This window comes from Podarcis bocagei (genome assembly GCF_964188305.1).
Source record: "Podarcis bocagei genome assembly, chromosome: 3".
Lineage (NCBI taxonomy): Eukaryota > Metazoa > Chordata > Lepidosauria > Squamata > Lacertidae > Podarcis > Podarcis bocagei.
In genome coordinates this window covers 6,378,964-6,402,007 of record NC_138127.1, presented here as the reverse complement: position 1 = coordinate 6,402,007, position 23,044 = coordinate 6,378,964, and the positions used below count along the sequence as shown (strand labels likewise).

General features: G+C 43.7%; 1 protein-coding gene across 1 annotated transcript in view; it reads right to left on the bottom strand.

Moving 5' to 3' along the window:
• The window catches only part of KLHL29 (kelch like family member 29), a 431,347-nt gene that overhangs the window by 274,622 nt on the left and 133,681 nt on the right, over positions 1–23,044 (bottom strand). Inside the window, exon 3 of the mRNA XM_081189071.1 lies at positions 10,870–11,181. Coding sequence (XP_081045197.1) covers positions 10,870–11,130 — 261 coding nt within the window. The 5' untranslated portion in view covers positions 11,131–11,181. The remainder of the gene's footprint in view (positions 1–10,869; positions 11,182–23,044) is intronic.

The following is a 23,044-nucleotide window of genomic DNA, read 5'->3' as shown; positions in this document are numbered from 1 at the left end:
CTGACTTACAGGACAAGAATCTCAAGGTACGAACAACAACACAGGATGTTTTCCAAGTATTATGCTAAATCACCATCACCAGCTCAATATGCTGTATTTCATTTTACATTTGTGACTCAATGCCCCACAGACACCAAAAAGAGCAGCATCTCCTGGTGACAATTCAAGCTGATATTCTGGAGCCAGAAAAAGGCCGAAAGACCAGGCAGGACCAGGAATGCTCTGGGGAAACTGAAGTGGCATGCTAGATTTTGCTGGTATTTTTGTATTTTAGGGTTGCCATTGGCGCCACTACATAACCTCACATGCAGAAACATTTTTGGGAGAAGAGGTGGCTGAGCAGCCAGTACTTTTCCAGTTGGCTCAGGGACTATTACACTTGAGTCTGCCGTATAAAAAGAGGCGGCAAGTACCCCTTGGGCACCAAAGCCTACTCTTGACCAAAGGAGCCTTCAGCACAGGGATCTGCTAATCCATGGAGGCGGCAGTTTGGGAGTACATTGGCACTACATTTAGCAGCAGCCCTGCAGCAAACATCTCTTTTAAGGATCCAGGCCAGTGTTGCACCTTTATCAGCAAGGCTGGGTATTCATGGTGATGCAGAGAAAGGACAGGGCCAGTATGACACTTTTCACCCAACTGAGATATTTCTTTCTAAGTTTAGCACAAAGCAAGGAACTGAATCTTCTCTTCTCCCGAGTACTCTGTGCATAGCATAGGAGAGGATCCTGGCAGAGACAACTGCAAGTGTGAGAGCCAGTGTGGTGTAGTGGTTAAGAGCGGTAGTCTCGTAATCTGGGGAACCGGGTTCGCATCTCTGCTCCTCCACATGCAGCTGCTGGGTGACCTTGGGCTAGTCACACTTCTCTGAAGTCTCTCAGCCCCACTCACCTCACAGAGTGTTTGTTGTGGGGGAGGAATGGAAAGGAGAATGTTAGCCGCTTTGAGACTCCTTAAAGGGAGTGAAAGGCGGGATATCAAATCCAAACTCCTCCTCCTCCTCCTCCTCCTCCTCCTCCTCCTCCTCCTCCTCCTCCTTCTTCTTCTTCTTCTTCTTCTTCTTCTTCTGCAAGAACCTGGCTGGCCTCAACAATGAAGGACAGCCAACCTCTACAGACAGATCATGAAGCACCTGTTGCAGTTATACTTTGTGGTTGACAGCTGGTGAATGAACCCATTGACTTTGACTTAAGGAAATCCTTCTGCCTGGCTCTACCACAGGGTTTCCCAAACTCGGGTCTCCAGCTGGTTTTGGACTATAATTCCTATCATCACTGACCACTGGTCCTGCTAGCTAGGGATGGTGGGAGTTGTAGTCTAAAAACAGCTGGAGACCCAAGTTTGGCAAACCATGCTCTAGCAGCTTCTTCAGGGAGCTACTGACATAGTAACTTCATTACCAGCTTCATGCCAGCAGGACTTGAAAAGTTTAAGAATTGAAAGTTTAGTGTTCCCTTTGGGGCCTGCTATGCTGCCAGCCCCAGTATTCCCAAATCCTCTTCCTTCCAGCTTCTTCTTCTAGGATTAAGCAAACTTCTCTCAGCAAGAAGTCAGCTGTAAAAATGCTAGCAGCAGCAGGAGCCCTCCTGTTTTAACAACCTCCTGATGCTAATGGGACTCAGGAGGCTTAATTATGGAAGGTGATGGTGGTGGTAAATTAGGAGAAATCATGCAGATTCTTATGTAGCAACTGCCAAAGCTTTCTGTGTCGGGCACAACAAGAAACAATAGAGAATGCTTGGGTAAGAACGTAGGAAAAGCCCTGCAGGATCCGGACAACACAGTGGGTAACCAGACGCCTATGGGAAGTCTGCAAGAAGGACCTGAGCACAATAGCATCCTCTTGAATGACGACTGATATTCACTCAAGGAAAAGTGTGCGCTCCATAACATATGGTGGTGAGAATGGAGTTAGCAACTGGCCAGTACAGTAGAAGCAGAGTCAGTGTTTAGTTCTTTTGGCTGGTTGTCATAGGTCATGACAACCTGAAATTAAAACAGTTACAAAAAAAATACATTACATAGATTTGATAAAGCTTCCAGTTAGAGGATGGATGGTGAAGGAAAATCCTATCAGCCAGAGATAGTGCATGCAAGCACACTTTCACAATGCATGAACAGGATCAATTCACGACAGAAAAGGATAACGTACTTTAGTGGAATGGCACATGTATGTGCTCTGTGCATATAAACAAACGCACACGAGCCACCCAGTTTATAGCAGAGCCCAAGCCCTGACTCTAAATCAGCCACATCAACGTCTGTGGAGCTACCACCATTCTACCGAAAGTGCAAGCTACCAGCTTCATTGGTAGACTCAGATACTGGATGTATGCAAGCAGGCAATCTATACCATTTTGTGGCGAAGTACTTCTAATCTCTTGGCCAGATTGTCAACCAAACTACACCAAGGGCAAGAGAGTTGACCCCAATGAAGACCGACAAAAATTGCTTAGCTGTGAATATCTTGTTTGGGTATGAAATTAGGAGGTAAATGTGCATAAGGGTTTCTTAATGTAGCAACCCAGACAGAACCATTATTCACTCAACATCTCTGCTATCATTAGCACCCATATTAAATGAGTAACTTGTAAAGCTGTCCTTAGAGAAGAAAATAGTTCCAGAGTTGTCTGCATGTGCAACAACATGCAAGTGTCTGTTGGTAGCTATAGTTTATCATGTTCATAAAGTGGAACAGACGAGCACAGAACTCTTAAGGATAAATCAGCATCTGTGCATGTACATGCTTTCTTTCAACACTACAAAGGGCTCCAGCAATGCACTTTGAATCTACCTACTCACAGAAATTATGGCAGTTTAGCAAATGCACATTTACTGGGTGCTTTGAGGCACTTGAGTGCAAAAATACAACAACAACAACAACAGCAACAGCAAACCCTGTCCAAAAAATGCAAGTTAGATTAGTTTCCACCAGAAGTGCATATAAATGGTAGAGTAGGGAAAATTGTACTTTTGAAGAAATATATATATCTATATATATTTACGGGGCCTAGCAATGGCAGGAAAAGGACTTGCTCTTTCTTTCTTTCTTTTTTTTAATTCAAAGCTATAGCAGAAGAGACAGTGAATAGACAATCCGCTAAGTGAAAAATCAATTGTGTGGGTAGTGAGAGACAGTTCCGCTTCAACACTTAGCAGATAACACGCTCTTTCATGTTAGGGATGTGTCACCATTCATTTGATAGCCAACTTGCTCCTTCATTTCCAGTGCCACGATTCCATTTCCTGGATCCAAAATCTATAGTGACCCACACACTGTTTTAACTCTTAAGTTGCAAAACATGAAACTATGTAGGATGTGAAGTTCCATGAAGGTCACTGATGAGATGCTGCAACAGGAAGGCTATTCCCAAGTGGTTTATGCCCTGGCTTATTAGGTTACATTTAAGGAGAGAATTGCCCTCATGACTTCTTTCTGTTGCAACAGTAATCACGATGCTCAACCAATCTGTTCTCCAGTCAACAGTATAAAGCAGCATAAACTGAAATAAGAATACCCTTTACACTGTGGGATTATTTTAAATTAAAAAACCCCAACACCCTAAAACCACAAGATCCACTCGTGACAATTATTTATTGGACTCTTGATGTGGATAAACAAATCCCCATCTGAGTTGCTAGAGTGCAGGGTTTAAAAGGGAATGCTAAAATTTGCACAAGGATCTGTTAAAATGCGACAACAATGTTTTACAGACAAGGAACACCAAAGTTGGTAGTTTGCACAAGAACTGCTGTGATAGAGTGTTGTGTTGTTGTTTTTTGTTGTTGTTTTTGAAAACTTGCTGTTGTTAAAGACAGAAACTCTCTGTGATCTACTGCAAACTCCTAGAGGATTGTCTACCAATAGATCCTAAGCTACCTTCTCTACCTCCCTGACTTACATGTTCAGTTCAATTTCAGTGTGTGCCAACATGCTGTAATGCAAAACTTCAGTGGTTCGATTCATGCCTACGTACTCTCAAGATAGTATCAAGATTAGCACTGACAGACAAATGGGTAAAAAGATAGGTATATAGGAAGGGAGTGGGGGTGGGTTGGGGAAGTAAAAAGTAGTGATTCATGATTCATATTTCAGTCCCAATTCCATTTACTGCGGATTGCGTGTTCTCTCTCTCTCTCTCTCTCTCTCTCTCTCTCTCTCTCTCTGCTTTTTTTTTTTAACTCACCCTATTTTTGAAGGGTGTTATAGTAAATGATTCACAGCAAGTGGCCTACATAAGAGTGATTGCCAGATTATAATAGTTTAAAATCGTTAATTTAGCCTTTACTTTAAAACTTTGTTATTTAAAGGCATCCTTCAGTTAAACTCTGGTCCAGGAATGGGCAATCGGCATTGACCTGAATCAAGGAAGAAAAGAGTTTAAATGGGGGGAGTGGGCAGGAATTCCACCATGTGCACAGACAAGCAAAGTGCATGTCGACTAGCCTTCCGCAAACTGGTTCCTTCCTTTTGTTTTAGACTTCAACTCCCATCAGCCATAGCCAGCAGCATCATCTGATGGTCACCAGTTTAGCGAAGGCTGATGTAGGTTACATGACCTCTTGGATTTTCTTGCCAGACTATATAAAGGTTTTCCGTAGCTGCAGACGAACCAATAAATCATAGCAGCCAGGTTGTATCCATGCTTGTTCAGGAGATATATTAATTCCACAAAGGGAAACTGAATCTCACTCACTGATTTAAATCAATCTCTCCTACTACGTATTATACTATTGTCCATACAGAGCCTGATTTGGGACTGCAATAAGTCTGGTGTACAGTCATAAGTGGGATGTTACACGCTTTATTTATGAAAGGGCCTAGGTTCAATTCCTGCCATCTGAAAGTAAATCGGGTCCTCCCCTTAAAGAGGGCACATATTGCAGTGAGACCTGGACAACCGATACCCTGTGTTGTGGGTGGGTACATCTGGTCAGCCACAACACCCAATTGGTAGGTCCCTCGGAGCTGGGTGCAATTTGGCCAATGGGACGCAGTCCAAATAGTTTGAGGGACCTACTGTATTTATGCCCATGCGCCTGACCCAGAGCTTCCTCTTTCGGCACATACATTCGGAACACCCGCCCACCTCTCCCTACTTTTAGGGCTTGTTGTGCTTGACCTTGCTATGCCGTCGTGGGTCGTCTGTCGTTGGGACAGGGGCACAGCAGGAATTTCCCCCACTTGGCTGATTGGTTGTTGCCATTTGGGTTTCACCTGCCGCGTAGCAAATTGTCACAACTTGTAAGGTTGCAGATAGGCTCTGGTTCAGGTGATAGGGATGGGAGAATGCTCTCGCCATCCCTATGTGAAGGGTATTACGTTAAAGGAATCCAGGGACTCGATGGTTTGGTCAACCCCTGTGAGGGGGTTGTGCCCGCGCTTGAGTCCAGGGGGGCATTTAGGTGGCGGAGATAGCCTGTGCCTGGCTTTCCGCTTATCCAGGTGTTCACCCTTGGCTGACCTATGCTGGTGCCCTGGGTCAGCGCTACCTGCATGGCAGGGAGCTAGTCAAACCAGAGCCTATGCAACCAGCCACTTTCTGTAATCAATAAAGTTGTGGCCTAAATTCTGCCAAAAACCAAACCAAAAATCTGAGTCAAGTGTGTATTTATTTAGGGGGGAGGTTTCTGGGTCTGAACACGTAAATAACCCTTTCTGGAATCCTATGTATAATCCTATGTTTGTCTACTTAGAAGCAACTCCCACTGAGTTCATGGGATTTGCTTCTAGGTAAATGTTTATAGGACTTCAACTTCATTTACCTATCAGAACTCAAAAGCAACAGAAAAGAGGATCTCACATTACAGGGGGTTGGACTACATGGCCCTTAGGGTCCCATCCAACTCTACAATTCTATACCTCACATTATTTCAGTCAACAGCTTTTTTTGAACTGTACTATATTAACTGTCAATATAAGATACAGTCACACTGAATGCTAAAGGTCACTGTGACAAGCAAGCCCTGAGTTTGCCTCCTGATGACCCAGCAACCAATGAGAGCTGGTGAGAACAACAGCCAATTAAGAGAGAGAGAGAGAGAGTATGGAATTTAAGTTATATGATGACAGTATAAGGGGCATTTAGGGGCTTTTTGACTAGGTAGGCAGATGAGCTCTCTGACTGTCTCAGTGGGCCCAGATAGGGATTATCTGTGGGTTAGACAGGGACCTGTGGCAGATAGGGATTTGACTCCCAATGGGAGAAGGACCAACTGTCAGTGTGGGCAATTGGGGTTTTTAACTATTTGAGCGGGGTTAGCTAGACAGGGAAACCCAGCTGCGATTCCCTGTGGGGAAGCTAAATCCATGAAACTTGGTTTGATAAAGAGTGCTGTTAAAATATATATTAAACTGATATTCTGGAAGTTCAGTTATAAAGCGATGTCTTGCTTTGCAAAACGGAACTTAGGGACGAGGCTTTTAAAAATGGAATTTGCTTTTCCCTTGCGGAAGAAAGGTGACGGGGAAAGATGCCTGGTTTCTCTGAAAGCAGACAAATGTAGATGACAGCCGTGTCTTTTATATGCAGACAATTTCATTTGAATCAACAGATAGATTAAAGAATACTTAAAAAGAAAACCTGAAGATACATGCAGGGAGAAAAAGTGAAAAAGATGTAAAAGATTCAAAGTAAATAGCTCTTGGCTAACACACACTTTGACTGACTTGCCGGATACTACAGCTCTCTCCCCTTTCTGAAGTCAAAGCATTTTTGATCCAAGTGCCAAAGACTGGAAACAGTGTCTTTGTATACCTAAACATGTCACACTTGTGATCTTCTAAGTGCTTCCTGATGTAAATTGGTGCTTGAAACCAAGGGCTTTCATCTTCAAATAGGGCTAGAACTGGAGTGTGGACAGGCCTCTTGGTTCTTTCAAACGATGATAAACACATTGCAAGTCAACAAAACAAGCATATATAAATTAATTGGAACATCAGTTCTTTGAGTTAATAATCAAAACAAACAAACAAAGAAACCCTGAGGTGCAGAGGAAGTTTAATTTATCAAGCACAAGCACAAACCTCTAGATGTTTTCATTTGGCTTAAAAAAACCCCAGCCTTTTCAAGTACAGGCAAAAATTAAAGCATTATCCGCTATAAAATATACAGCTGAAATCCAATCCAAACCCCCGTAACATAAGGCACAAATAATTCATAGGCTGCTTAAGACAGAGATAGTCAATGTGGTGCCCTCCAGATGTTTTTGACTCCAATTCCCATCAGCATTAGACAGCAAAGTCAATAGTCCAGGGTGATAGGAGTTGTAACCTAACAACACCTGGAAGGCAACACACTGGCTATTAGGGATTTAAAGACATGTCAACCAAAAGTAACTGGTTTTCAATTCGAAAGGTCAATTGCTTGATAGAGCAATTAAATATGTTGTTTGAACAATCTGTACAGCTGTAAACATGTGAAAACAAGCAGCCCTAGGAAGAGATGAAAACCATAATCACATTGCCTTCCAATACCAAGTTTCCAGGACACATTAGTGGCCCACTGTAGAGAAAATATTCCAAATACCAGCTGCTGGAAACCAGAGGAGAGCAGAGTGCTCTGGTGCTCATTTTCTGCTTCCTGGTTTCTCACAGGCCTCTGGTGGGCCACAGTGAGAACAGGAGGTTAGACTAGATGGGCCACTGCCTGACCCAGAAGGCTATGTTTATGTTCTTATAAAATACTTAGTGAATTTGTTTTTCATAGGTAAGGTGACATTCAACGCAGAACTAGGCAATGCCCCTATAACGAGAAACAACAACAATAAATCTCATCCTGAGAGACAGATTCATCCTATCAATTGTTAGGATGACCAAGCAGTGTAAGAGCTGAGAAAAATCTGTAATCTGTAAAAAGATGAAAAACTTGGAAACGAAGAATGGCTACCAAAAAATAAAAATAAATCCGCTATCCCCAATCTCCCTATGGGGAATCCAGACTCCCAATGCATGCGTGTACATTTTGAAGCATGACATCAAGTCACTTACAAGTGGGTGGTCTCAACCCACCTGTCAGTTGGCCTGTGGCGAGCTACTTAGATGCCCAAATATTTTACAGAGTTCCTCCTCCTTTAACATAAGCAATTTTCAATCTGAGATTTGGTCAGTAAACACAGCAGGAAGCCACACAAGCTTTATGTTGAAACACGAACAAGTGATAATCTGCTTCTCTCATAATATTTTCATTTTAATTCCCAAGTGAGCATGCTAATGACAATAGTGTGGTGACAATTTTTTGTATGTGAAAAGCTCTTCCAAGATTACCATATATTGCTTATTATGGAAAGGGCTTTTTTTTTGTCTGAAGAATCACAGTTTATATCACTAGCTTCTTTTTGAAAACAAGGGCAGTGTTTATTATCACAGTTCAGCCTCAAAAAGGACTGAAACATCTGGTGCAAAAACAGATCAACAACAGCCAGCAGATGGACTCTATGTACAATATCCAGGAGCAGAGGTCAAGACAAATGAAACCACTGTGTTGGCTTTGCAACTTGACTTCTAATCTTCTCCAGACTAAACACATCCAAACAGCAACTACATAATGTCCCAGCTTAGTGAAAGAGTACTTCAGTTTGGCTGTTAACAAATGGAAATAATGTCAAAACGCTTTGGTCATTTTTAAGAAAAGATGTCCGTATTATAAACCTCAGCCAAAATGTTTTCTCTACAGTATTAGCTTATTTCTTTACCGTGGGTGGTAGAACCAATGTGGTATGGAAACGCAATAAAAACTTTTAAGCTTGACTCTGGCTTTCTTTAAATAACTTTATTGTCTCCATTTCTGGATCTGTTTCAATTGGCACTTAGATTTATTTTTAAAAAATGTTAGGAAAACATTCTGTTGATCACAAAGTGAAAAAAACAGGGGCACATATGGATTCCCATTCCACTGCTAAAAACCTTCTAAAAACCTGGTTTTCGTTTTATTCTTCAATATGTTTTTTTTAATAACTTTCTTATCCATTTTTATAAGCTAGAAAGGAACAAATAAGCCACTGTGTACTAATTAAAATCAACAACTCTTGGCTTTAAAACTTTTTAACCGAGGAAGCCAGGAAAACTTAGTAGCAAAACAAATAGGAAAATTAAGAAATCGGCTTTCTCATTTATATTTTATTGTCTTATTGTTTCTTATAATTGTTGAATACATAATGTTAACTTATTTTTCATATTTACTTTGATTGTTCTTTTTAAACCACTTAGAAATCTGTCAAAGTAAGTGGCATATAAACTTTGCTAAATAAAATATATTTAGAAGGTGGTGCCTGCTAGTCTCTGCAATGTACTCCTCACCCTACCGCATAAAAAACATGGAGATGAAACTATTTCTTCTAGCTTGATTTATAAATCTTTGGCATGGAGGGGAATACTATATGTTGTTCTTTCCCTGCTAAAGCGTGACACTGACCATATCCACCACAGGCATCCATTCATTCTTCTCCAGCCAATACACTTAAAATATTACACATGCATCACAGGAGTTCAAGGAGGGTATCCCCACACCAAGCTATTCCCACAACACAACAAAAGTGGTGACACCATGTTACACAAATCTATAAAGAAAAGCTCTGGAACTATCATTAGAGAAAGAAAGAAAAAAGCTCAGAGAAGGTCCTCAGTGAAGGTTCACAGCAGACAGAAGAGACAAGCTGTTTGTCCACTCTCCTAGAGAATATGCAGAGAGGACAAACCCCTCTAGTGAGTTTATCCAGATACCTGCACAGGCACAGAACTCACATGGAGTATTGAAGACAACCAAAAATACTAAAGTTTGCAGAGATAGTTCAAAAGATTGGGACTACTTTTGCATGGCAATCAACAACCGCAAAAGCAGGAAACATGTGACAATGAGCACCCTGGAAAGCACATTTATGAACTATGGGGGAAACTGTCCCAATTGCCTAAAAGTAACAAACTAAAAATGGAATCTCCCTAACAGACAGGTTGCATATTCCTCATGGAACTTTGCACTTTCTTTGCAAGCCGCATTTCAATTGCCTCAAGTGTATATATTGGTAAAATATGACAACAATTGCAGAAAGCTGTTGCTTAATGGCACTGACATTTCAAACTGAGTGCCAGGGTGGCCTTTTCCTCCTATAGTTGAACATGGAAATGGTGGAAACTGTTTACATGAGCCACAATTAGAACGTGGCTGGGGGTTTTAGGGAGAAAATGAGCTGTCAAAGAGGACAAAGTCAAGAGACATGGCAATAAACTTGGTGCAGAATAAAATGTTGACCCCCAGCTTAAGAAGCTGGGAGATAACAGCATCTCTGATAGCAACAGGAAGTTGTAAAGGGTTATTGATATTAAGATAAGAATTTGTGTATCTGTTGGGGAGAAATGTCGATGACTTGTGCTCACAAGTGGTACCTGGGCTTTTACAATAGGCTTTAAGTAGGAATCACAAAGTAGTAAAACAGCTAGTATTTACACTTTACTGTATCCTATTCAGGCCAAGAAGATAATCATTCTCATTGCTTAAGTTATCCTGCAACATAAAGGGTATGAGCAGGCAACTAAAGAAGAGAACAAGATAAGACAGCCATATATATAGGAAGGGGAGGATAGTGATGTACATTTTATGCTTATGCTCAAGACAGTTTCCCTTTTTAACTACCAACCTTTGCAATGTTTAGACAATATAAGTTTACCAATGCACAGTAGGGCTTACTACTCCGAGAAACTATATAAAGAAGCTTGAAGGCATCAATGGCACTGACAAGCAAAAAAACAAAATCCCAGTGCACACTGTCAAATACCTTATCAGAAGCTAACATGATCTTAAAGGAAAAGGTGGTATCTTCTCAAGAGGTTTTCCTTAGCTAATACAATAGAGAGTACAAAGATCTCCTTCTTACTTTGGTTGTTGCAGCTGCAGAAGAGTTGGCCACAAGCGTGGTTATCACATCACTGTTCACCGTGGTACAAGCAACTGTGGCTGGGGCATGCAGCCGCGAGGGTACAATTGGCACAGGCAAAAGCCCTGGTCTATTGTTGCTATTGCTGTTCACTGTGCTGTTGCAGTTACTGCTGTTCACGTGGTTCCCATTGGTGCTCCACTCCCGGCGGTCCCATCCTGTGCGATAATCTCTTTCAAACCGGCTATGGTGCCGTGACATCTCGGCCAAAGGAGGCTTCCGCCTCTTCTCAAAGGGATTTTCAGAGGTTGCCTATCGAGAAGCAAGACAGGAAACAAAATGGTTTTATTAAACTACCGTATTTTTCACTCTATAAGACGCACCCGACCATAAGACGCACCTAGTTTTTAGAGGAGGAAAACAAGAAAAAAATTATTCTGAATCTTTTATTTCTGTAGAGCCTCTTTTCAAAAGCTTGATTTTGCAAGTGAATAGAAGCATTTTAACAGGCATTAGTGCTTGGATTTCATTCTCTCACAGAAAGCCCCAGAAAAAAAAGGGATCATCCAGCTGTTTGGAGAGATAGAGAGAGAGGCACATGGTTTGGGCAGTGATGGAATCCAAGACTGATTGAAGAGGGAAAACAAGAATAATGTTCTCCTGTCTGTTTGTCAAGTTGCTCAGGGGGCTAAACAAGGGCTATCACACAACAACCTCACAACAACCCAGTGAGGTTAAGGTGGCCCTCTCTGCGCAGCTCTCCATCTCTACGCAGCACCTCTCTCAAGAAGCGGGAGGAGAAACGGAGCCCCTTCCGTTTCTCCTCCCGCTTCGCTGAAGAGGTGCTGCACAGAGAGGGAGAGCTGCGCAGTGCCATTCGCTCCAGCGAAAAATACGTTAAGTCTTGAGAAAGAAACAAGTTGTGCTAAGTCATCATGCTCATTTCTTTGCCTTAACATGTTGGGCGTGACAAAGGAACCGAAGAATTCTGTTGTGTGCCTGGCTTCAAACTGCATTTCAGGAAGCCCTAATAAGGAAAATCCAAAACAAAGGGAGGAAAAAACAGAATGAATCTGTAGTGGGGAGAATGGTCTCTCTGACCCTACAAGGAGGTTCCCCAAACTACCTAGTGAGTTATCAGATGACAGTTTGCGGACAATGAAATACCACGCTTCAAGTAATCTGCCACTTGAACTCTCAATGAGGGATTAGCTCTTGACAGCAGGATTATATTTCTAACAGCTTCCTAAAAATACTCTGTCTGGATCTTGCAACATAGAAAACATGTTTGTATGATGTTGGGGGAAAGTAGTATTGTGTAGGAGTGGTGCACAGAATGTGATTCACAACAGCAATTCATTTGTTTCACTCCCAAACACAAGAAAAACAAAAGTAGTTTGGGAAAGATGAAGCTCACTTTATGATCTAATGAATGGATTACTAATAGCACATGAATGTTCTATATTTAAATATGAGAACAACACTTTCCCCACCAAAGAGTGGTAAACAGAAATCTTTTTGTGGCCCTGCTTATAATTTAGTTTCAAGCAAATGGTAAAATGAAAGAATATTGATTTTTTATCATTACTTTTCGGAATCAAGGAAATATATTTCATTATCCATGGAACTGTGTCACAAATATAGGGAAAATAAAGGGTTTTTTGTATATTTTTATGTATAAAAATTAAAAACGTAGTTTTAGTAATTTATTTATATAATCATCAAAACAACATACATTCAGACATTAAACTTTTAAGTTACCTGCCCAAAATGGACTACCCACTAAAAGAATACTTCTGGCATATACATGGGTTCTAAGCATACTTATATTTTCCACAAATTTTATTTCCCATAATGGTAAATAATTTCTTTATCTAAAACAGGGATGGAGAACCTTTGGCACACCAGATGTTGTTGAACTCCTACCCGCATCAGTCCATGCCAGTTGTCAGGAATGATGGCAGCTGAACATCTGGAGGTCCAGAGGCTACCCACCCCTAACCTAAAAGAGTAATGTCCATGAACTAAATGCCTAAGGACACACTTTTTTCATATTGCATCATCTTCAGCTGATACAATTTGATGAAGAATTCCCTGCTTGAAATGTACCCGTGTAATGCTTTTACTTTCAACCATGTTCCTAAAGCTCAGTCTCCATTCCTGGGGCGAAAAATGATGCAAGCCATGTTCATTCTGACCGTAACTGTATTAAAAGATTGTCTGTTATAACTGTCTACTGTGAGTCTGTAATAGTTGTTTTTTAAGCAATTCATTTTGATTCTGACACTATACCTATAGGTTAAAGTAGAAGAAGGAGTTTGGATTTGATATCCCGCTTTATCACTACCCGAAGGAGTCTCAAAGCGGCTAACATTCTCCTTTCCCTTCCTCCCCCACAACAAACACTCTGTGAGGTGAGTGGGGCTGAGAGACTTCAGAGAAGTGTGACTAGCCCAAGGTCACCCAGCAGCTGCAGGTGGAGGAGCAGAGACGCGAACCCGGTTCACCAGATTACGAGTCTACCACTCTTAACCACTAGACAGAACCTCGAAGCTCAGCTAAAAAACAAACAAAACTCAAACCATTTCTATTATTATTTCTTAAGCATGCTCTTTTTTAAGAAGTACAATAATACTCACAATTATCAGGACAATTATCAAACAAAAAGGAATGCTGGGTGTGTGGACATATGAGGAGTGTGTTTTAGACATCAGAGCAGCGTGAGGTGATGTGCCTAATTTTCAGAAATCCCACCCACCCACCCCCAATCCCCTCCTCCACCCCCATCCACATAGTTCAGGAACTTCCCCCCAACTCTCTGGAAAGGCCTTGGGAGGTGCAGGTGGCTGCAGAGAAGGAGAAAGAACAGGAAACTCTCCCCCCTCACCGGTTCTACAAGCTTTAAACGAATGAAATTAAAGAAAGCAAATTCCAGTTTTGATAGGCTGCAGCCGCCACCATCCCCGACTACTGGTCATGCTGACTAGCATTAATGGGAACTGGAGTACACCAATATCTAAGAGGGCACACCAAGCTGGGAAAGGTTGGCATAGGTGATGGAACATCCCCGCCTTGGTTCTTTGTGCCAGAGAAGCATAAAGTACCTCCACAAAAAGTATCATTTTTAGAGAGCTAGGAGTGTTCTTCCCTTACTCCCGGAGCAAAAATAGGACAGGCACACACGCAGCTTTTCGGAGCGGGGCACAAGAAATCTATTCTTCACAATTTTGTTAAGGCAGCTGCGTGAGGAACCCCCCAAAAATGCCTCCAGAATTCAGAATGGACATTTTACTCTGCTTCAAGATCAAGGCATCTAACTTTGTAGTACAGTGGAACCTTGGTTCTCAAACGTAATCTGTTTCGGAAGTCCATTCAACTTCTGAAACATTCGAAAACCGAGGATCAAAGGGACGTCAGCAAGTTCAATGGGGGAAATTGAGAAACAAGCCTTGGAAGTTGTTTGACTTCCAAGGTGTGTTCGAAAACAGAAACATTCACTTCTGAAACATCCAGCAGCCGAGACGTCAAGTTTGGCTGTACCTATGACACAACTGATGATAAAAAAGGAACATACAGTGGTACCTTGGGTTAAGTACTTAATTCGTTCCGGAGGTCCGTACTTAACCTGAAACTGTTCTTAACCTGAAGCACCACTTTAGCTAATGGGGCCTCCTGCTGCCGCTGTGCCGCCGGAGCACAATTTCTGTTCTCATCCTGAAGCAAAGTTCTTAACCTGAAGCACTATTTCTGGGTTAGTGGAGGCTGTAACCTGAAGCGTATGTAACCTGAGGTACCACTGTACTTTCAGTCCATGCCTGGCCATTTTTGAAACATGGTTGTTTGCTGCAGTTTGGCAAACAGGAGCAAATAATTTGTGTAGCAAATATGTGACCTTTTCAGAAGAAACCAGATACAAAGCTACCTTTTCCAACAACCTCTGTCCCACCATCAAGTGCTTTTTCTTTTTAAAGAAAAGCACTAAAGCACATATATCTTTGAATACTTTTCTGCCACGCCCCACAAAAGGTACAGTGATTTGCACAGTGACTGCAGGATCCATGACCAATGCACAAAGGGGACATTCTCGCCTGTTTCCAGGAAACACTGAACACATTCATAAATCTTTATTATAGGTGTGAATTGCAGATCTGTCCCAGGCCAATTCCAGTTGGAAATTAACGTTTCAGTGTATTTATTCTAACAAGCTTCTATCCCTCTAGAAAATGCAGATGCTATAGTTATATTCAGAGATACAGCAACATAAGAAGCAATCCTCTCGAGGAAAATGGCACATCTTTTTAGCAAATTAAATTATATTTAATCCTGAATATTTTGTTAATAACTTTTATCACATTCATCTTCCTCAAACTAAATCTCCCAAACTTTTTTGTAGAAGCACTACTTCTCCATCATTTGCCTGTCCCTTGAAGTACTTTTTCACTGGGCTTCCAAAGTTTCTATCTTTGGAGGTATAAATGCACAGAAAAATAGGCTTTTGGCCAATACAGAGCTGAAGAATCATATTTCTCACACTAATAGGGATTCAGCTTCATTAAGTGACTTCAAAAACAAATGCCAGCCCTTTAATTAAATTTTTCTCTAATGAAATACATTTAGATTTCTGTTTCTATTTACAAATGTGGACACAATACAAATATGTATGACCACAAATAGTTTTATGGAAGCAGCTTCTTTGTTAGAAGTTTGAGAGTAGAGACTCGTGAAAAAAATGGACTGTAAATTTGCAGTTAAAACTCTTGCATTGCATTCAAAGTTTTCAAGCCAGGCATTCAGAACTGCCCGCCTTTGTTTCATATTCTAAGGGAGATTTCCACAAAAGGGGAGGTGGGGGCGAATGCCTGTAATTAGATCTAACGCCAAGTACTGTGTCTGATAAATATGAAAAACATTTTCATACTAAGGCCAGTATCGCTTCAAAGAGATGTCAAGAAGTAAATAGATGTAATTTTATCAGAGAATGTCAGCACAAACTAAAATAGACAACACTAAAGACCAAGATATGTGCTATATTTACACAAAATGTGCTATATTTACAAACACATGATAATATTTTTGTTCTTGGGTGGTTGCAGCACATTAATTAATTTTATATTTGATGAATTCCCTCCCCCCCTTGCTTTTAGAGTTTGTATGTATGGTCTTATTATTTTGGAGCTTCCTGAACTGATTTTATTGTTCTTAGAACTTGTGTTTCAGTGTTTTGTTTTTGCTGTGTACATCGCTCCAATGGCTTTATGAATTTGCATGACAAGTATAACCCCAAAGCGTGAATTTTATTGTTACTTACATGTAAACACCTGGGGGGAAAGCTTAGGTTACAGATTGTGGTTTGCCCGGTGTGAGACAAACCATGAACCCAAGTTTGGATGACCTGCTAAGACAAACCATGGCTCAGTTCAGAGTACAGCAGCAGAGGATGATTGGGAGAGGAGCACAGAACATCTTTACCATTGTATGTCCACACTAAACCATTGCTTAGCTTATTGTTACATGTTAACCAGCCTGGTCTGTGTGTTGAGGCATGGATTTTACGTGAACAAGCAAAATAATGATCTTTAGCAAGCATTATTTTATGTGCTATTAAAATCAGAACTTTGTGCTAAACCACAACAAAGTTAGTTATGTTGCAATCATTGGCCTTTCCATGTGTTTTGTACTCCAGACGTTGAAAAAATAATTTTTACGTAGACTCCTCATTAGTATTAGGAACTTATTTTCTAAGCCAGAGACTCGTTTTTCCTAGATTGATCTATAAACATAGTTCTAACTTTATTACATCACATTTGTTTTTCATAAGGTTCTTACTGGAACATTTTTAATGGACTAAAAGCACTAATCCTTGGCTGCTGCACAATGGTAATATCTATTAATGCTAAATAGAGCTTGTCTCTATGGACCACTTGGTGGATTGTGTCAGGGAACTGCCATCAGAGCATCAGGTGGTGGAGGGACTCAGGCAGGATGAAAGAGACTCAACTGCTGAAGCAGGGACCAGCAGGGGGAGGAGTGGGTCTCTGAGGGAATGCGAGCAGGAGGGAGGGCTCAGGGAGGCTTCCAGCGAGAACAGTGGGGAGGTATCGGAGTCTCCCATAGGGAGACCCATACCTCGCAGGAAACTGTCACGCCGTGAGTCCAGGAGACGCGTTTCCGTTAAGGAACTTCTTTGCTGGAAACGCTTCCGCAGGCAGCCACTGTCGGACTCTACTAGTGACTAGAGCAGACATGTCTGAGGAGCTCCGTCACACACGGAGGTTTGTGGGGGCGCACAAACTCTGAGGGAGCACGTTTTCACGCACAAGCAGCTAATCAAACCCTCACAGCAGTCCGACAGTCTTTGTACGCTGCCTGTGCAAGAGAAGGCATCATGAGCGAACCAACCGGAACCGGAGGAGCAGGGGCTGGAGCTGGTCCAAGCTTGGAAGATAGATACCGAGCGTTGGAGGTTCAACTGGCCCTGCAGACGGCGAGGCTGGAGGAGAGAAGGGCTCAGGATGCAGACAAGAAGGGGAGAGCCACTCAATTCCCCAGAAAGGTACCAGGATTGGTGCAGAAATTTGGGGGGGACCCCAAGGACTACCATGCTTTTAGGACAGAGATGCAATATGCCCTTAATGTGCAGTTCGATGAGTTCCCTGATGAGGAATCGCGAGTTGCTTTTGTAATTGGGCATCTTGAGAAAGGGGCTAGAGACTGGGTTCGACCCCTAATGGCAACGCACAATGACATACTAAAGGACACAATGAAGTTCTTTCGTGCAATGGATATCATGTTTTCCAGCGATATTGAGGAAGGGGTGGTGCGCAGACAGCTAATGGCTTGTAAGCAGGGGAGTCGATCTGTCCGTGAATATTGGACTGAGTTTACCATGCTGATTCACAGACTGAGTTGGGATTTATCGGCGGCACCCGTTCAAATGCTATTTGAAGAAGGTCTTTCTTCGGGGGTGAAAGACGAGCTGGCACGGAGCCCCAGGGCGGAGTCTATGGATCAGCTGACCAAATCTGCGCTGACCATAGGAGCGCGGCAGGAGGCAAGAGCCTTGGAGAGGCGGGAAGGGAGAGGGGAACGTTGGAAGGAGTTCCGCATTCCAGACATTCCTGAGCCAGCTTTCCCGCCGGCAGAGCCGATGGAAATCGGAACAGCGCGCGCGCGCGCATTTTCAAAAACCAGCGAGGGAGCTAAGAAGGAGGGAAAGGGCCCCCGGAAATGCTATCTCTGCCAACAGCCAGGCCACTTTGCCAGAGTCTGCCCCCAGAGGAAGGAATGGCAAGGGATGGTGGGAGCTGTTGAGGGGGGAGAAGAAGGGGGAGCGGAGCAGGTAAAAGCCAACGCCTGGTTGCCACAATTGGGGCACTGCAGCCAGGCCAAAGAGCAGTGAAAGTGCCCGTGCCAGAAGCTCCTCGACCTGCTCTAGTGATTGAAGTGTCGCTAGAGCTGCAGAATGGGCACCCCCTAAAAATAAAGGCGCTATTGGACTCAGGCAGCTCCTGCAATTTTATGAGCAAGGAGTTTGCTGCTGAACACCAGATACAGACCATCCCTTTAAGCAACCCCCTGCAGGTGACCACGATTGATGGCAGGGAGTTGTTGGGAGGAGGAGTCCGCTTGCAGACTGTCCCAATGATAATGAGGGTGGCAAGGCACACAGAACTGATAGCGTTTAATGTGGCCACCCTGGGAGGCGCTCCCATTATTTTGGGAATGAGCTGGCTAGCTCTACATGATCCGCTGGTTGGCTGGCATCAAAGAGTGGTGTCCTTTGGTTCAGCACATTGCCTAGAACACTGCAAAGGGGAGAAGGGTTCAGTAGGGGCCCAAGCCACCCTAGCAGGGACTGAAGTAATGGGGAAGGTGAAGGTACCACCACAGTATGCAGATCTCAGCGACGTGTTCAGTGAGAAGGAAGCTGACCAACTACCACCTCATAGACCCTTTGATTGTCAGATCAATTTACTCCCTGGAGCACAGCTTCCCGTGGGCAAGTTGTATGCCATGTCAGACAGGGAAATGCAGGAGTTGCGAGGGTTCATTGACAAGAACCTGAAGAGAGGCTTCATCAGAGAGTCCAAAGCAGCAGGGGGGAGCCCAGTGTTCTTTGTGGACAAAAAAAATGCGGACAAGCCGAGACTTGTATGTGATTTTAGGCGGCTGAATGCAGTGACTGAACCGGTGGCGTTCCCTATGCCCAGAATTGATGATATTTTGACCATGGTGAGGAAGGGAAAGATTTTCACAAAGCTGGATCTAAGGGGGGCGTACAACCTGATACGCATAAGGAAAGGGGATGAATGGAAAACCACCATGTTTACCCCTTTGGGGGCGTTTGAATACCTCGTTATGCCATTTGGATTACAAGCAGGCTCCGCGTGTTTTCAATCTTTTATGAACCACGTGCTGGGCCCTTTGCTCTACAAGAATTGCGTTGCCTTTCTAGATGATGTGTTGGTGTATTCTGAGAATGAGGAGCAACATGTGAGAGACGTCAGAGAAGTGTTGAGCAGACTGCAAGCCAACAGGCTGTGGGTCAAACTGGAGAAGTGTCGGTTCCATACCAAGGAGGTGGAATTCCTGGGGTACCGCCTGTCAGACAAGGGATTGGCCATGGATCCCGGCAAGGTACAGGCAGTGCTGGAATGGAAAACACCCAAAACCAAGAAGGATGTGCAGAGGTTCCTAGGGTTTGGAAACTTTTATCGTAAGTTCATCCGCAACTTCGCCCATCTGACGGCGCCCATCACTGACTGTCTCAGCAGTAAGAAGAAGTTTGTATGGACGGCGGAGGCGGAGCGAGCGTTTGAGGAACTGAAAAGGGCCTTCGCCTCTGAAGAACAACTTCTGCATGTGGATTTACGAAAGAAGCTAAGGGTTGAAACAGACGCATCTGACAGAGCCATAGGGGCGGTGCTTCTTCTGCAGCCGGGGAAGGAGGAGTCGGAGTGGCGTCCGTGTGCCTTCTTCTCGCGGAAGCTGAACAAATCCGAGAGGAACTACACGGTGTACGACCGAGAACTGCTTGCTATTCATGAGGCGTTCCGGAGATGGAGGCATCTGCTAGTTGGTGCACAACATAAAGTGCAAGTGTGCACGGACCATAAAAATCTAGAGTACTGGAGAACGGCGCGAGTGCTCAACCAAAGGCAGTTGAGATGGGCCCAAGAGTTCTCCAAATTTAACTTTGAGATTTGTTATGTGCCAGGCCCAGAGAATGTTAGGGCGGACGCTCTCTCACGCAAACCTGAATATTTGGAGGGGGAGGGAGCACCCGAAGAAACCCATATCATTCCAGAGGACCGCTGGGTGTGTGGGGCGACTTTGGTGGGGCAAAGGGAATTGGTAGAGGGTACGGTGCAGGATGCATACGCCCAGGGGAAACTCAGGGATCTCAGAGGGGAGGAAGACAAACCCGGTGGTTTTGAGGAGAGAAATGGGGCATTGTATTATAAGGGAGCGTTATATATACCTGAAGGGGAATTGAGGGAGAAAGTACTCAAGCAGCTGCACGATAGCCCCACAGCAGGGCACTTTGGGCAACACAAAACCATGTGGCTGGTTACCAGGGAATTTTGGTGGCCCAAGGTCAGGGAAGATGTGCGGGAGTATGTGAGAGGGTGTGAACAATGCCAAAGAGCCAAGGGGGAGAGGCAGGCGCCGGCTGGTTTATTAGAACCACTGCCCACACCTGAGAGACCGTGGGAAGCAGTGGCAATAGATTTCATGACTGATCTGCCAAGGTCTAGAGGGAAAACAGCCATCATGGTTGTAGTAGACCTGTTAACTAAAATGGCCCACTTCATAGCCTGCTCACATGCGGTTACAGCAGAAGAAACCGCCAAATTGTTTGTAGAGAATGTGTTTAGGTTGCATGGCGCCCCCTTGAGGGTGGTTTCAGACCGAGGGAAACAATTTACTTCCAGGTTCTGGAGGAAGCTCATGAGCTTACTGCATGTAGAGGTTAATTTCTCGACGGCCCGTCATCCTGAAACCAACGGGCAGGCGGAAAGAGCAAATGGGGTTCTCCAACAATATTTGAGGTGTTATGTTAATGACAGAGAGAATGATTGGGTGGAGAAGCTGGCGTTGGCAGAATTTGCCTACAACAATGCAGAGAACGTGTCCACGGGGATGAGCCCCTTTTTGGCTAATCACGGGTGCCATCCCAGAGCCTTCCCAGGGGGGGAGGGGGAGAACTGGAGCGTTCCAGCTGCAGAACAGTTCGTGGAAGAAATGGAAGCGATCCATCGCCAGCTCCAACTCAACTTAAACAGGGCTAAGGAGGAATATAAGAGGCAAGCAGACAAAAACAGAAGGGAAGGTGAAAGCATCAGGGTGGGGGACCAGGTGTGGCTGTCAACCCAAGGGTTGCCATTCAAAGGAGGTTGTAAGAAATTAAGACCCAAAAGGCTGGGTCCGTTTGAAGTCATACAGCAGGTCAATCCAGTGGCTTTCAGGCTCCGGTTACCGAACCACATGAAGCTGCACCCAGTTTTTCACAGGTCGTTGCTGTCACCGTATAGAGGAGACAGTGAGGGGAGGGTCACTAGGGGACCAGCAATGGAGGAGAAGGAACACAGCTACCATGTAGCGGAGATCCTCGATTCCAGGTGGAAGGGAGATCAAGTAGAGTATTTGGTAATGTGGGAAGGGGAACCGGAGTCGGAAAACACCTGGGTTAGGGCAGAGGATGTCAATGACAAGGTTTTAATAGAGACTTTTCATCAGAGGTTCCCACGTAAACCTCAGCCTGTAGCGAGGTTCCGAAGGGAATACTTTGCCACCACCGACGAGGAAGAGGAGTTGGAGGGGTTCCCAGATTCTGAAGAGGAGGAGGATTCAGCTGGCCAGGACGACGATCGATGGAGAGAATTGTTCGAGACGTCAGAAGATGAGGAAGATTCGTTTCGGGGTTTTAGCCCTTCACCTCCCAGGGGGGAGGAATTGGGAGGGGGTGAGGGGGGCCCTGGAGGGGAAGTGGATGTCAGGGAACTGCCATCAGAGCATCAGGTGGTGGAGGGACTCAGGCAGGATGAAAGAGACTCAACTGCTGAAGCAGGGACCAGCAGGGGGAGGAGTGGGTCTCTGAGGGAATGCGAGCAGGAGGGAGGGCTCAGGGAGGCTTCCAGCGAGAACAGTGGGGAGGTATCGGAGTCTCCCATAGGGAGACCCATACCTCGCAGGAAACTGTCACGCCGTGAGTCCAGGAGACGCGTTTCCGTTAAGGAACTTCTTTGCTGGAAACGCTTCCGCAGGCAGCCACTGTCGGACTCTACTAGTGACTAGAGCAGACATGTCTGAGGAGCTCCGTCACACACGGAGGTTTGTGGGGGCGCACAAACTCTGAGGGAGCACGTTTTCACGCACAAGCAGCTAATCAAACCCTCACAGATTGGGTAAATGGCATGGATGTCACTAGTACAATGATGGGATTCTGAAATAGCTGAACACGTTTTACTGAATAAATGTAATAGTAAGCTGAGCCGTCCATGTGAGTGAGATGTTTGGATTCTTATATTACAATTGTAAAATAAATTACTAGGGAGTAAGCCCCCATTAAAACACAATGGGACTTGCTCGTGAATAAACATGCAGAGATTTGATGTGGCTGTGGTATACTACAAAGAACAATGGGGGAATCAAAGGAAACCATATTGCAGAAAAACAACAATGTAATGGCTTACTAAACAAAAAGAGGCTAATATTACATTTCCCACCATGAGCCAAGCATGAATGTTCTTGTGTCATGTATAATTTACAATGGCTAAAATCCCAAAGCTGTAGAGCTGTGTCCTTGTGTGCTCCTTGCCTAGAACATAGGTGAGATTGAGAAAAAGTTCTTGGATTTGTAACAACCTTAAAGATTGTCATCAATGGAATATAAAGAAGATAGCAGCCTCTTGGTATGCAGGACTAAACTGTATTTGGAGCTTTTATAGCTGAAAAAGAGAACAAATTTTGTCTTAGAGAGTGTCATTTGTTCAAGTTATTTTTGGAAGTAATTCTACAAAACTGAAAACACACTTTTTGTAGTATGATTATCCTCTCTCTCTCTCTCTATATATATATATATTCTGGGGAAAATAAAAAATTCTGTCTAAAATTTTCAGGTCTATACTAATATAAAGTACAGTCACACTTGGAATATTACATATTTCTGTTC